This window comes from Elgaria multicarinata, chromosome 1, assembly GCF_023053635.1.
Source record: "Elgaria multicarinata webbii isolate HBS135686 ecotype San Diego chromosome 1, rElgMul1.1.pri, whole genome shotgun sequence".
Classification (NCBI taxonomy): domain Eukaryota; kingdom Metazoa; phylum Chordata; class Lepidosauria; order Squamata; family Anguidae; genus Elgaria; species Elgaria multicarinata.
The window spans coordinates 209526208-209541900 of record NC_086171.1 but is presented as its reverse complement, the minus strand read 5'-3'; the positions used below and the strand labels follow the sequence as shown (position 1 = coordinate 209541900).

General features: G+C 45.1%; 1 protein-coding gene across 1 annotated transcript in view; it reads right to left on the bottom strand.

Moving 5' to 3' along the window:
- Positions 1-15693, bottom strand: part of COL20A1 (collagen type XX alpha 1 chain) — a 171380-nt gene that overhangs the window by 153103 nt on the left and 2584 nt on the right. The window contains exons 2-5 of the mRNA XM_063142885.1: positions 11572-11682; positions 6767-6910; positions 4938-5096; positions 2574-2765 (exon numbers count right to left, since the gene is read on the bottom strand). Of these exons, the coding sequence (XP_062998955.1) occupies positions 2574-2765; positions 4938-5096; positions 6767-6910; positions 11572-11682 (606 nt within the window). The remainder of the gene's footprint in view (positions 1-2573; positions 2766-4937; positions 5097-6766; positions 6911-11571; positions 11683-15693) is intronic.

Sequence of the window (15693 nt, the reverse complement as noted above, 5' to 3'; positions counted from 1 at the left end):
AGGCAGTCAACCTCTTAGGGAATATGCCCTGGTGTGATTTTATGCATGCTGTCAGATCAATTCCATCACTGTTCTAATCCAGTTCTTTGCTTCTTTATCACGGCGAGCCTTGTGTGATGGCTTAGTACGATGTTAACATTCATTGGCTGTCCCTGGGGCTAAAATTATTCAGGTGATTTCCCTTTATCAGATTCAGTCTTTTTCCAAATTGTGCTTTCCAAACCATGTGCATAAATCCCCTTCCATCATGTCCCATAACCCTCTTCATTGGTCTTTTTCCAGATGCCTCATGTAACAATGGTTAATGTAAAATGCACACACCTGAGAAGGAATGTATTTACTGGAAGAGCTGAGAGAAGACTTCATAGCTTCCAGTTTTTTAAACTAAGGCCACAGCTAGACCTAAGGTTTATCCTGGGATCATCCAGGGTTCGCCCCTGCCTGAGCACTGGATCCCCTGTGTGTCACCTAGGTGAACAGGTTTGACCCCTGGATGATCCAGGGATAAACCTTAGGTCTAGCTATGGCCAAAGAGCCTCCCTTGATGTCAGATATACTGGGGTGGAGGGCATAAATCAGCAGTCGATCATCTCCTTTGTGTTTGGGGCAGGGATATGTAATACATTACTGAGGATATCATAGATCATAAAATAGCAGAGTTGAAAGGGGCCTACAAGGCCATCTAGTCCACCCCCCTGCTCAATGCAGGAATCCACCCTAAAGCATCTCTAACAGATGGTTGTCCAGCTGCCTCTTGAATGATACTCACTGATCTAGAGTATACCCATTATACTCTAGATCAGTGGTCTTCAACTGGTCCAGACCTAAGTCTCATCTTGGACTCAAAACCTGCAACATGGGACCCACTTTCTCAATTTTCTCCATGTCCAACATGGCAGCAACAACTTTACCACAACCCATCTGGACTGATCTCATGACCCACTTTTGGGTTGTGACCCTCCAGTTGAAGACCACTGTTGTAGACTGTCTACTGGATGATGCCTCCAAAGAAAACTTTATTTTGGCCCTCGGTTATGTTTTTATCAGTAGTCCCGATCATAAAACAAGTCCCTATCTCCTTTCAGACCAGAATATGTCTGTCCTGTATAAAACTTCATTATTTTTGCATTATCTGTACCTATTCAAACCATGTATTTTCTTTGTGAGGATTACCATTTGTGTTAAGAATTGCCATTGGTGCATGGAAATATTTCCTGTTTTCCTTTGTATCTGTATGTGTGTGTGGTTTTTTTAAAAAATCAAGTATATGCTAATCCAGAGGGTCTCAAAGTAGTGTCCCTGAGTTCCCTGCCCCTTCTGACTTTTTTTTTTTAAAAAAATCTGGAGGCTGGTATGCTGCATATCAGCAGGGGATGTAACTTTGTCAACAGTAATTTAAGTCCCATTGATTTCAATGAGTCTACTCTCAGTACGACTGAGATGGAATTCAACTGTGCATGTGTGTTCAAGCAGTAAAACCAACAGTGTGGAATCAGTTCTCTGGATGCACCAGAATTCAGTTTCTGCTTTTCCTGTGGTGCTCATATAAGGCCAGCTATTATCCCGCCCCCATCACAAACTTTCAAAGTTTCCAGGAACATTGTTGTGATCACTCCAAGGCCTTAGCTAGACCTACCTGTTATCCCGCGACAGAGGAGGGAAGATCTCACATTGTGTTTAACAGGAGATCCCTCCTCTGTTTACATGCGATGCACGACGTCCTCAGAAGGAGAGGCGTTGTGCCCGCCATTTTTTTAAATTAAAGGACCAGACCAGCAGCGCACGAATACTTGTGCGCAAAAGGTAAGGTTTTTAAAATTTAAATTACTTTCCCCTCTCTCCCCACCCTACCCCTGATGGGAGCAGCATTCCTGAGGAGTGCTGCACCCCATGCACTGCTCCTGGCTCCTCATGAGGAATCGTCCGGAGCCAGGTCAACCCGCGGCAACCGGCCATACGTTTTGCAGTCTCGGGCTCAGCCTGGGACAGTGGAAAAACCAGGCCCAAAGGAGAGGGCTATATCCCGGGGCAAGGGAGGGATGATCCCTCCCTGATCCCGGGATCCCCTGTGCGTCACGTGGACACACAGGGACGATCCCGGGGTTCACCCAGGGATAAAGCCCCATCTAGCTATGGCCAAAGTATCAGATGAAGCTGTAATCACAGGACTAGACTAGACACAATACATGAGATAGGACTGTAGGAAGCACCCTTTTACTAGGTCACGCTGGTTATGTTGTCGTTATTCTGCAGAACATAATAGCTTGCCCATTTTCATCAAAGGTTCTCAGGCAGACAATCTGCCATCCAACCGCCAAGCAGCAGAAATGCACCATTAGCCTTCAGATCACACTCTCGCTGTCATCCCTGCCATGAACATCTTGTACGCAGATCCTGTAAGGGCATCTCCCTGCGATGTGACTTAGTTGGGTTAGAGAGAACACCAGTGCAGGGCAATGTCAGAGGCACACATGGGAACTTGTAAAAGCTGGTTATTCTCTAGGCGCGTCAAGACTTACACTTGAAAACAACAACAACCCAGCCATGTCAATGTGCCCATAGAAACAGCTCACCTCTCCTGAACCCTTCTCTGGTTGTTTTCTCTTGGGTCAGATAGTCTATTTCGAATTCTACTGGGCTTGGCAGAGTCATTTTCATGGTCAACGGGGTTGCAGGCATCAATGTGGACTCAACGTCTGGCATGGATTCACTGGGCCCCTTCGAAATGGTTGGCTTTTGCTGTTTCTTATCTGGATCATCCCTTCCTATGTTCCAGAACATCACAAGAAAAAAGAAAGGTCCAGTCTGTTCCTACCATCGATTCAAAATGCTGGTTTTAACATTTAACGCTCTGAATGGCCTGGGACCAGGTATCTCCTCCTATATTATCTACCTAGACCTTAAGATCATTATAAGAACATAAGGAGAACCATGCTGGATCAGACCAAGGGTCCATCTATTCCACCCTTCTCCAGGTGCCCCCTCCAAATGATAAAATTCAAGGAGCTACAAGAAAGAGGGCCTTTTCATTGGTGGCACCCGGTCTGCTGAAGGCCCTCTCCAGAGAGGGTTGCCAGGTCCCTGAATGATGGGCATCTTTTTATTCTCCTGGGCATTTTGTACTTCTGGATCTTTGCACTCTTTTATCTTTCTGCTTATTTTACACGGCTTCTATGTGCTACAGGTTTTTTGTTTTTTTACCTGTTGCTGCTGGTTTTGTCTTGGTTTGATTATGTGCTGGTTTTTATCTTTATTCATTTATTTGGTGTTCTTAGTTTATTCATACACCAGTCAGAGAATTTTGGTTATTCGGTGGTCTAAACGTGCAATAAATAAATACATTTCCTGCAGCTGGTCCCTCTGCAAACCAACCAACCACAGTTTAGTGATCAAAAGTTTTAATTTGTGGGTCTGCATATTCTTTCATAAGGGGGGAAATCCTGAGAGGGCAGACTTTGGCACTGCAAGAACCCCAGGCAAAGACCACAGCCCCAGCCCCTTTGCAACATAGTCATAGAATCATAGAACTGTGGAGTTGGAAGGGACCACAAGGATCATCTACAACCTTCTGCAATGTGCAGGAAATAAACCATCCATGAGAGGTGGCTGTCCATCCAGCCTCTTCTTTAAAACCTCCAGAGATGGAGAACCCACAACCTCCATAGGTAGACTGTTCCACTGTTGTACAGATCTTACTGTTAGGAAGGTTTTTCTTATATTTAATCAAAATCTAGGTAGCTGTAACTTACACCCATTATTTCAGGTCCTAATTTCTGTGGTCATGGAAAATAGTTCTTGACCATCTTCCCTGTGGCAACCTTTTATGTGCCTGAACACTGTTGACATGTCTCCCCTCAGTCTTCTTTTCTCCAGACTGAACACCCCAAATAGGTATTAAAGAAATTCAGTTTAAGCTATACAAGGGAAACTATGCAGAGATTGCAAGACAATCAAGAAGGTTTCGAACTACTCTGTAATGCAACTCAACCATTGGTATGGACACTATGTTCAACATCTAAGGCCCTCCTCTAGATGCCCCCTCCCAGAAAGGCTCAGAGGGTGGCAACAGAGGACAGGGTCTTCTCAGTGGTGCCCCCGCATTATGGCAAGATCTCCCCAATGAAGCACATCTGGCACCAACATTGTTATCTTTTTGGCACCAGGTTAAAACTGCCCTCTTCTCTCATGCATTTGGCAGCATATAATGATCTTTTAATCAGATCCTACATTGTCTTTGGCCGCTTGTTCAAAAATTGTTTTAGATATACGTTGTCTGTGTGTGAGTGTGTGTGTGCTAACTGTTGTATTTCTTATGTGATAAGTTTGGCACTTTGCACAATGTATTTTTAAGGGGGGGTTAATTTTTGTGAGCCGCCCAGAGAGCTTTGGCTGTGCGGCAGTATAGAAAAATAATAAATGAATGAATGAAAATGAATTATCTCTTAATGCCAGTCTCTGTTTGGAAACAAGATGACTTTGCAATGAGACATTTCCTCCCCCCTACCATAACACTAGAACCAAGTGGGGGTCATCCCATGAAGGTGATTGGTGGGAGATTCAGGACAGATAAAAGGAAGGAATTCTTCACACAGCACATATTTAAATTATGGACTTCACTACCACAAGTTGTAGTGATGGCCACCAATTTGGATGGTTGGATAAATTCCTGGAGGAGAAGGCTATGAATGGCTACTAGCACTGATGGTTGTGTGCTACCTCCAGCATCCGAGGCAGTAAGCCTGTGTGCACCAGTTGCTGGGGAACATGGGTGGGAGGGTGCTGTTGCACCATGTTCTGCTTTGTTGGTCCCTGGTTGACAGCTGGTTGGCCACAGTGTGAACAGAGTGCTGGACTAGATGGACCCTTGGTCTGATCCAGCATGGCAGTGTGTGGTCTGAACAGGCCCATCCTCTCTTCACTTTGACCCCTGCACATACTTATCTGAGTTGATGTTTCGCTGATGACTGTTGACAAGGCTTCAGTGTTCCGGATGTCTTCAGCCGCTGTGCTCCCAAGGGATGCTTCTGCCTTTTCTGGAGCACTCGTTGGGTTCCTTCTGTTACTTCTAGCTTGGGAGAGGTTTTTTAACTCTTCAACTAGAACAGCCAACATGTCAGTGGATTTGAGTCAGTCATATAACCAAACAAGTAAAAGGTGTTTGCACATTTCAGGTACTTTTCTGGAATCCCCAGTATTGAGAAGGGCGTTGTTTATATTTGCACAGCATAACGTGTAAAAAACACCCTTCCGAGACCCCATTTGTACCACACCCTTCTTTATTCCCCCAAAAGGGTTCCCAAGAGTCAGGGTGTCCTCCAAAGCAGCGTCCAATCCAATGAACTGTGTTCAGACAAAGAAATCAAGGAAGGCCAATTGCATGTGTAGTAGAGCTTGGATAAATACAGGAATCTACCCATAGATTTGGACCTAGCTAGGAATGCACGAGAATTTTGGTTGTGTTTGCAAAATGTCCAAGCACGGCCCCATCTGAAGCTGCGAATGTGAGCATGAAAATGTTCTGCTTGAAATATTCATAAATGATCAAACACATTCTGACATTCATTTCATTCCTGATTCCCTGTTCGATTTGCGAAAAATTCCTAATTTTCACAGATCAGGTTTGGAATTGGGAGCAAGACGAACAGGGGCATGTGTTCGAGAATTCACAAATATTGGGAGGGGGGAACATGTGCTTGTGCAGCGCATAATTGTGCTCCCATCCAGAGTAGGGATGTCCCAAGCACCTGATCGGGTCAGGGAGTCCAAAGGACCACACACACACACACACATCCGCACCCCCAGACCTAATCAAGCACACTTGGCATGAGTGTGGACACACGCTCAACAGCCGCCCACCCTGGCTGCTGAAATCATGCATTTCCCCCCTGCTTTAATGGTGGCTGCCATTAACGCAGTGGGGGAAAATGCATGATGTCGGGGGTCTCCAGTAATCACGGACTTCCCACCGCTGCATCCCTGGTAACTTAACAACCTTGCTGAGCCGAGCCGAGCCAAGCCAAGCCTCAGACAACAACGGCAACACGGCAAGGGTGAGTTAGCTCACCCCTAATCCAGGGTCGCTCTGCCTCCCCAGAAGTTGTTTGGACCATGCTAAGTCCAACCAGCTATCAGAACTTCTCAGAGCAGCTTGCAGGCATTGCCTGACCAACTAGCATACAATGTTTCCTACATTGCTCCCTGCCCTGCCCTGTCTTCCTGCCACAAATGGATATAGGCTGGTTCTTGTGGAGGATACATCATCAATCTATGCCTACTAGCCATAATAGCTATCTATTACCTTCAGTATCAAAGACACTTGCATGTGGGTTTCCCAGAGGCTTCCAATTGGCCACTGTGGGAACAGTATACTGGACTAGATAGGCCTCTTATGTTCTTGACCAACCTTCCCCAACCAGTTACCTTCCAGATGTTTTGGACTACAACTCCCACCATCCCTAACCATTAGGGATGTTGGCTGGGGTTGATGGGAGCTGAAGTCTAAAACAGCTGAGGGCATCAGGACTGTTCTTGGCCATAACTTGCATCTGGATTTTACTTCCATTCTTCCTTTCACTGCTTTCTCCCTGTTGGCCAATTCTCCAGTAGCAACCCTGATTGTTTGGCCAAGACTATACGTCTGTACTTGCACTGCAAGGCCATACTTCCTATAGCTCTGGAAGGGACCTCAGCCTAGCACAGTCTTCTAGCAATATGAACAGCACCATCCACATGACCGAGACATCAAGGAAGCAAAGGCCACACTTACTCACAAATTTCCTCCTGACAAAGAGGGCCTCTTGAGAACCATTAAGGATGTAGATTTGCAGGGTGTACTCTTTTGTGGGACTCAAACCCCCCACTGTTGCTTTAGCCGTTTTGGTTTTTAACATGACTTCCTGTTCAGAGTCACCTGTAATAGGCAAAAAGAGGAATAATGATGGCAACCCAGAATTAGAGTTCATAGTCCAGTCACACAAAAATCCACACCTAGTTTTTCTCACAAACCTTCTTCCATCTTTGCAGAGTAATTTAGAAAGGAAAGCAGCCTTTGTGGTGTGGTTGTTGGGAGTCAGAAACTCTTGGTAATCACCTGCAAATCACCCAGAGTTCTATCACTAGATCCCATTCTAACTTCTGCTCACCACTGTTTTAGAGCTGCAAATGGACATCAAGAGCCATTTTCCCCAGAATAAACCCTATAGCCCATCTCTGCCCATGTTCCTGCCTACACAAAATCCAAAAGAGAGATGGTGCCATTTTAAAAAAAAAATCATCAAGGTACATTTTTACACTGCCACCTGAGAATTAGACAGGGTTGCTGTCTTCTTGATCAACCCAGAGTGCAGGACACAGAATAACGGGCTGAAGTTACAGGAAGCCAGATTCCGGCTGGACTTCAGGAAAAACTTCCTGACTGTTAGAGCAGTACGACAATGGAACCAGTTACCTAGGGAGGTTGTGGGCTCTCCCACACTAGAGGCATTCAAGCGGCAGCTGGACAGCCATCTGTCAGGGATGCTTTAGGTTGGATTCCTGCATTGATCAGGGGGTTGGACTCGATGGCCTTGTAAGCCCCTTCCAACTCTGCTATTCTATGATTCTATGATTTCCATTTTTAGAGTGATCCCTGATTGTCTAGCATCACCCACAGAAACCAGGGCCCTCACTTGCCTTTTATGATGTCAGCACACCACTTTATCTGATTGGCTACATAGTGTTGTTACACCATCATGCACAGTATATGGTCCCTGATAGGCTGGAATCACTCAGTGAGAAATAAAATCAGAAAAAGCAGATTAAGGTTTTTTCAAGTGGACATTGCCTTGCCCAAAATCACTACATCTGAGGCAAACAAACAAACAAACCTGGAGAACATTTGACTCAAGACCAAATTAGATGGTGCGTTCCTTTGATCCAGCAGAGCGGTTCTTATGCACATCACCTTTCCCATTTCACAGCAAACATGATGGCATGAAGTGTTAACACCTTTCACTGCCTTGTCAGCATCTGCATGCATGCATTTTTATGATCAGAGTTATTAATTACATCACAAGGAATCTTCTTTACCCATCAGGAATGCAGTGGCGCCCACTGAAATCTTGGAAGACATCCAGAACAGGTTTATATCTGATTTTACAGACCTATTATTGGCTTAAAGTGCTGGAATGACAAGCCTGCATATTTTCCATATTTGTGTGAATTTAAAAAGGGAGGGATAACAGTCTGAACATTATATGGCAAATGTTACCAAAAAAAAGTCATTCTGCCAGGGACCATGAAGAGTGCAGAGAATTGACTCCGACAGGCAGTTTCTGGTGATGAAAGCTAGGGTGACCATATGAAAAGGAGGACAAGGCTCCTGTATTATTATTATTATTATTATTATTATTATTATTATTATTATTATTATTATTTATATAGCACCATCAATGTACAATGTATCTTTAACAGTTGTATTGAAAAGGGAATTTCTGCAGGTGTCATTTGTATATATGGAGAATCTGGTGAAATTCCCTCTTCATCACAACACTTAAAGCTGCAGGAGCCCTGCCCTCTTTTAAATCTGGTCAGTCTAGTATAGCTCCTGCACCTTTAACTGTGGTGATGAAGAGGGAATTTCACCAGGTTCTCCATTTATACAAATGACACCTGCTGAAATTTCCTTTTCTATGCAACTGTTAAAGACACAAGAGCCCTGTCCTCCTTTTCATATGGTCACCCTATGAAAGCCCCAGAGGTATCATACACATGTTGGGATGCAAAGGTGACATTTCATCAGTGGAAGGCCTTGCATGGGGTTGGTGGAGTTTTCCTCTGAAAGGAGGACACCATTTTGAGTGCAGAAATATCTCTCGCTCAGAGGAAAGCACAGCAGCCTTCCCAAAAGTACAAGAAAGTTGTTTTTGTTTCATTATTTCTATTCATTTTTGTTATTAAAGACCCTGTTCATTTTCTTGTTAATTCATTAAAATCACATCCATTTTATTATGCATTTGTTAAATGTGCATTCGTGTCATTAATCACATACATAGTTTCTTCTTCTTGGCCATAGCTAGGCCTAAGGTTTATCCCTGGATCGTCCAGGGGTCAAACCTGTTCATCTAGGTGACACACAGGGGATCCAGTGCTCAGGCAGGGGCGAACCCTGGATGATCCCAGGATAAACCTTAGGTCTAGCTGTGGCCTTTGTCTCTTATTTTTGCCACTGCTTCTCGTGGAGATTAGAGACAGAAAAGCTAGGGTTTTGCTGGCTGAGCAACCATGGCACAACTTCCACCCACCAATCGATGTACAGAAGTCAACGAATCCGGCAGTGGAATCTTACTTCAATTCCGGCTGCCTCTACTGCACTCGAGGGCTGAAGCCAGATTGTGGGATGCAGGGCAGGCTGTGTTGTGAACGTACAGCTCTGTCCTCCCACACTTCACCACCTGAGGCAGCCGCTTCATTCTAATGGTAGTGCTGGTTCTGGAAGCTACTTTTGACAGCTCTTCATGGCGGCCGACATTTTATTTTCTAGAAGGCCCCAAACTTTGTGTAATTCCAGGGCATTCTAAGAAAACAAAATGGCAGTCCTGATGGGCAGCTGCAATTCACCCCCCCCCCCCACGCATGCATGCCCTGTGATTATACAACATCCAGGGCATTCTGGGAAAATACAATGGTGGTGTCTAGGAGGGCATCTTCTGGCCTTGAAGAAGGTAGGCCTCGCTGCCACGACACAGGCTCTGAACACCAGACCCGGCCGCAGCTACTCCCTGCTCAAGCCAAGCACCACTGTTTGATACGCCTGAGGCAAGGGATAAAAACCACCTTCCTCCAAACTATATGGAGAAAGGGGTTAAATGGAGAATGATTTTAATATATAAAATATAAAACACTGTGAGTTATATGTGCTGAGGTGAATGATTGTCAGAGTGGGTGTTAAATAAGTAAACTTTAGATGATAAATGCCAAACAGACACATGGGATTTTTGTGGTAGTTTAAAAACAAAACAATCAAAATTTATTTTCAAAAGTACACAAGCTTTGTTTCAAATAAACCATTTAAAAAAGTTTTTGAAACCTGTCATACAATCCTTTCACTCACTCACATACACGCTTTCCTTTTTCTCACACAATCACTCTTGAACTTTCTTTATTATCAGTATTGATTAATATACATCAACTACGTGCACACCACCCTCTAAAGACACCATTCTCTACACTGACCCTCAAATTTCCCAGAACTTAAGTACACTAAACACAGAGAGCACTAAAGACTCTAAGAGTACCTAACAAGTCCCTCACAATCCCCTCCGTCCTTCCCTTATATATCACTCCTCCCCCTCCCAAGACATTCTAACTCCGCCCACTCAGGCCAACATTCTAAAAACCACAGACTTACAAACTGCAGACATACATTTTGGAACTGACTTGTGGGGCGTAACGCCACACTCGCATCCACAAATGAATGATGCATGAGTTAGAATTGAGTGATGAAAATGAACCCCACTTGTATCTGTGTGTGTGTGTGTGTGTGTGTGTGTGTGTGTGTGTGTGTGAAAAACAAATGAAAAATTATCTGAATGACCCCCACAGCTCCAGCACTACGACACAGCATACCGGGGTAAATGTGGGACCACTTCTGTTGCTTATGTGCTGGCCACTTGGCTGCCCATGGTGGTGGCCAGCAAGGATAGGATGCTTTTGGCTCTGATCAGAGTGGCAAGTTGTGCACCAAAGCTCTCTGGCCCCGTCCTCTTAATAATGCCTAGCCCTGGTTGCAATGTCCACAGCTCATGGTGTCATGGCCCTAATTCTGAGGCTCCACCCTATCACAAAGTGGACAGATTCAGAAGGCTCACAGATCACCCCACTTTGTGAGGAGCCCTCAGTTCCTCCTCCCTTCTATACTGTCCCAGTCTGAGCAGCTGGCTCTCCCATCCTCTGATGCTGATGACTCTCCTGCAGCTGCTCCTGCCCCTCAGCCATGCAGGAGCACAAGACTGCAGGAACACGCACACCCAGCAGGGCTGGAGCCACAGGAAAAGAACAGGTTCTGCTGGTCTTCTCTTACTGCCCTAGTTGCCTACAGTTCTTTGCTGGGATAACAGCTCCTTATAGGAGAATACTCCAGCCACATGCACTATCCAAGGTCCTGCCTTGACTTCTGCCTTGCCCTCTTTGTCTGATGTGACCTAGAGCAGACAGCGAATACTGATTTGCAGTCTTATCACACACAGAGACACACACAGAGAGACAGACACAGAGGGCCTTACTCCTAGCCAGGACACAAGGGCAGAATAATGAAGACCAGGGTGTCAGATTGTATGGCTGCATAGCTTCTTGCTACAACCATTGGTACTATCACCACCAAAATTATGGATGGCAGCCCACTCGTTTCTCCACAAAAAAGCCAGCGGGGAAATGCCCACCAATGGCACTCTGCCTCCCCCCCACCAAATCCTAGAGCCAGGCCTGGATCCCCATGGAGTTCAATTCCTTATTCACTGGAAAACATCTGCATAGCCCTACTCAGAAGCTGTATCCTTCCAGGAAGAACTATGCCCAACCTCCTCAGTTATGTACCTGCCATGGGTTTCACTCGGACTTTGTACCCATTGGTGTTTCCTTCAGTTTCTTTCCATTTCATCTGCAACCTGTCTTCTGATAGGACCGTCAGCTTCAACCGGTTTGACCCTGGAGGGAAAGTGTCAGCATTTTTCAATTGTAGGCAAAAAGTAGCTTTTTCTTTTTTCATTGGGGGGGCACTCTGGTATGCATACAAGAGTACAAAATTGTGAATGATACTGACCAGCGAGACCACATTACGCCAGTCCTTTTACAACTTCATTGGCTGCCAGTCCAGGTCCGGGCCTGATTCAAAGCCCTGGTACTGACATTCAAAGCCCTAAACGGTTTGGGGCCAGGTTATTTGAAGGAACGCCTCCTCTCATACGTACCTGCCCGGACCTTAATATCATCCACAGGGGCCCTTCTCCATGAGCCCCTGCCAAAGGAAATGAGGCAGGTGGCTACTAGTGTTAGATCAATGTTCTTTTCACCCAAGGACGAGATCCAAACAGCCCTTAAGCACGACTCCACCATTCCAACGACAGAGGGTTCAAAAGCGCTTTATTGATTAGTAATCAAGGCCTGGTCTCTTCAAAGGGAGCAATCAGACATAAATTAAATTAGAATTTTCCCAGACTGACTGGTCTGTAGTTCCCATGTTCCCAGGTTCCTTTTTGTTTTTTTGAAGATAAGGACAACGTTAGCCCTCCTCCATTCGTCCGGCACCTCACCCATCTTCCATGATTTTACAAAGATAATAGACAAGGGTTCTGAGAGTTCTTCTGCTAGCTCCTTCATTACTCTTAGATACAGTTCATCGGGCCCTGGAGATTTAAACTCATTCAGGGAAATTAGGTGTTCTTTGACCATTTCTTTATCAATCTCAAACTGCAATCCTGCCTCCTCAAACTTCTGCTTCACTTTTTCCAGGAAGGAGTCATAGACCCGCTTTTAGGAGAAGACCGAGGCAAAATAGGAATTAAGCACTTCAGCCTTTTCTTTGTTGTCTGTTATCAATTTGCCTTCCTCATTAAGCAGTTGAACCACCCACTGATGATCTATTTAGATGGCTCACTAGTTAGTTGTCCAATATAGAGTAGTTAAAAGAGGGATTTCTTGCATTGTATTTTGTTCCATTGTAATGATTTTTGTTTATCCTTGCTTTTTGCCTTCCCTGTATTTTGTCTTTTGTGAAAAGTCTTGCAAAGTCTGTAATCCACCAGCAAATGTATTTGTATTGTGAAGCCTTAGCCACAGATGATCTAAAAGAAGCTAGCAAGCTTAAGTTTTGAATTGCTTTAAAAGGGGGGAAATTGTTAGCAGAACCACCTCCATTTTTAACAGGAAACTGTAAAATCTCCATTGCACTCCAAGCAAAATGTCAAAATGCCCTGTATGAGAATGTCTCCTTGTGTGCGTCCTTGCATCCTTGATTACTAATATAAACAAGAGTCCTGGCTCCAGCTGTCTGTGTTGAAGTTAACTCTCTGTAACTTACTGTCAGGCCAAAGGTATTGTTTACAGGACTGTTTAGCATAATTAGCTATGCCTCAGTGTTATGTTCTGATTGGTTAATGCTGCTACTGGGCCCTGCCCCTTGAAAGCTTTAATACTGTACCATATTCCCTATGTCTTTTGTCTGATTGCTCCCTTTGAAGAGACCAGGCCTTGATTACTAATCAATAAAGCGCTTTTGAACCCTCTGTCGCTGGAATGGTGGAGTCGTGCTTAAGGGCTGTTTGGATCTCGTCCTTGGGTGAAAAGAACATTGATCTAACACTAGGAGGAAGGCTTTCTCCACTGTGGCACCCCGGTTGTGGAATGAGCTCCCCAGAGAGGTCCGCCTGGCGCCTACACTGTACTCCTTTCGTCGCCAGCTGAAGACCTTTTTATTCTCTCAGTATTTTAACACTTAATTTTAACTTAAATTTAAATTTTACTGTTCTAACTCTGTATTTTAATCTTATATCAATTTTGCTGCGTGGTTTTATCCTGGTTGTGCTTTTTATCCTGTATTTTGTATTTGTGTTTTTAACCTGGTGGTTGTTTTATTATGGTTTTAATTTTTGCGAACCACCCAGAGAGCTTCAGCTATTGGGCAGTATAAAAATGTAATAAATAAATAAATAAATAAATAAATAAATAAATGTCCTGAAAATGAATTCAGGACTCTCAAGCAGGTTTTGAGGTTCAAAACAATGTTTGAAGAAGTCCAGTTTCATACGTAGGGTAGGATGTCCACATGATCAGAAATTTGGAGCTGCCACTGAAAAGGCAGCCCTGTGTCATTTCTCCCTCATTAATATGTCATTCACCTTACTCTGTGTCCTGACGTCATTGAGCAGAATGGTGCTCTCTCCCGCCCTGAACCATAGATCAGCAGTAGTCAATGTTTTAGAGAAATACACCATGTGATGTTGTCATGATATTGGGTAAGTGGAACTACGCACTATGCATAGACAGGGGAACTTGACTTGGGACTACTGTTTTGGGCAGCAGGCCTGTGTTGCTGATAACAGGACATTTCCCCCAGAGAGTTCAGCCTCTCCTACGAAACAGAAGGACCAGTGTCATGCCAGGAATTCCAAAATATCTCTTTACATTAAACATTTTGGAAAGATGCAGCAGTTTTGGAGATTCTGGACTCTGTTGAGCGTGCGAGTATAGCTGGCAGCTTCAAGGCCACCTGTTCAAAAAACTGCAAAACCCAAGAAAGTATAAGTAACAGTTCCCGACAGCCTATAGCTCAACAAGAGAAGTAGGTGATTGCTTGTACTGGTTCTCCGCTTTGCAGGGAGGCCAGGAACTGAATCATCTTCACTTCAAGCTCTTACTAACAGTAACTCAGCCTCAGGGAGATACTGTAGACAGATCATTCATTACGATCATAGATCAGCGCAGGAGAGGTAGATCAACCATCTAGAATGGGTGGGGGAGTGCATGAAGGCTGGGAAAGGATTTGCAGCTGGGGAAAAGGAGTGGGGTCTTCTGGGGAAACCTGGAGGACTGAATTGGGAACCTCAGAGTGCCGAATTTGGCCCAACTGAGGTTCTGCATCCCTGCCGTAGGTGGTCCATGCAGATGGGAACTCTGATCACTGAAGGGTCCCAATGTTCTGGAGCATCAGTGTACACACAGCTGTACACGCATGGGTGCCCTTTTTTCAGATCTTCAGCTTTTGTGTGTGGATCTAGGCCACTGAGGTGTGGCAACTTTGGAGGAGAGGCCATTAGTACGATCATGTGGAGGAGAAGGTATAAAAGGGGCTCACGTCCGGAAGAGTTGCAACTTGTTTCATCCTTGTCAATAGATACTGTTATTGACAGTGCTGTTATCATTCTGGAAGCTACTACCCTGGGTCTGCTTCACGCTTCCCCAATGGTAGTCCAGAGCTAAAACTGATGTAAGTTCATAGTGGACTGGCACACTGGCCTTTGATGTCCTCCATTCTCTCCCCCAGTTGCTTGAGTTACTCCCTGACTTTGGAGCCTGCCCAGCACTGCAAAAGACAAAGGGCATGTCTAGACCCTTTGTCTAGGGGGAGGATCTCACAATATGGTGATCGCAAGATCCTCCCCCTCAGTCCGCATGCAGCGAGCAACATCCCGGGAGGAAGAGGACGTCACGCCCACCATTTTGTTTTGTTTTTTAATCAAAACTGAGCGGACGAGTGCGCCAGCAATACAAGTAGGGTGTTGTGGTTTTTTTAAAAAAGATCCTGCTCCCCCATTCCACCCCCGATGGGCACGGAGCTCCTCAGGACTATTCCTGGTTCCTGGCTCCTCGCGTTTACTCGCAAGGAGCCGGGACGAAACCGGGATGGCTGCCCACACATCTTGCAGTCTCGGGACAATCCTGAGACGGTGGGAAAAGTCAGGATTAAAGCCGTCTCAGTTATTCCGGGGAAAGGGAGGGATCATCCCTCCCTGCCCCCGGGATCCCCTGTGCATTATGTGGATGCACAGGGATGATCCTGGGGTGATCCCCAGGATAAGCCCTCATCTAGACATGCCCAAAGAGGCTGATGTTGTTGTCTGTTGAACCTTTTCAATGGAATTCAGGCTCCACAGATGTAACGGTCAGTTAGCAGGGTTATGAACATGATCTTAAAGCAAACCTCCAGCAAGGTTTCTCCTA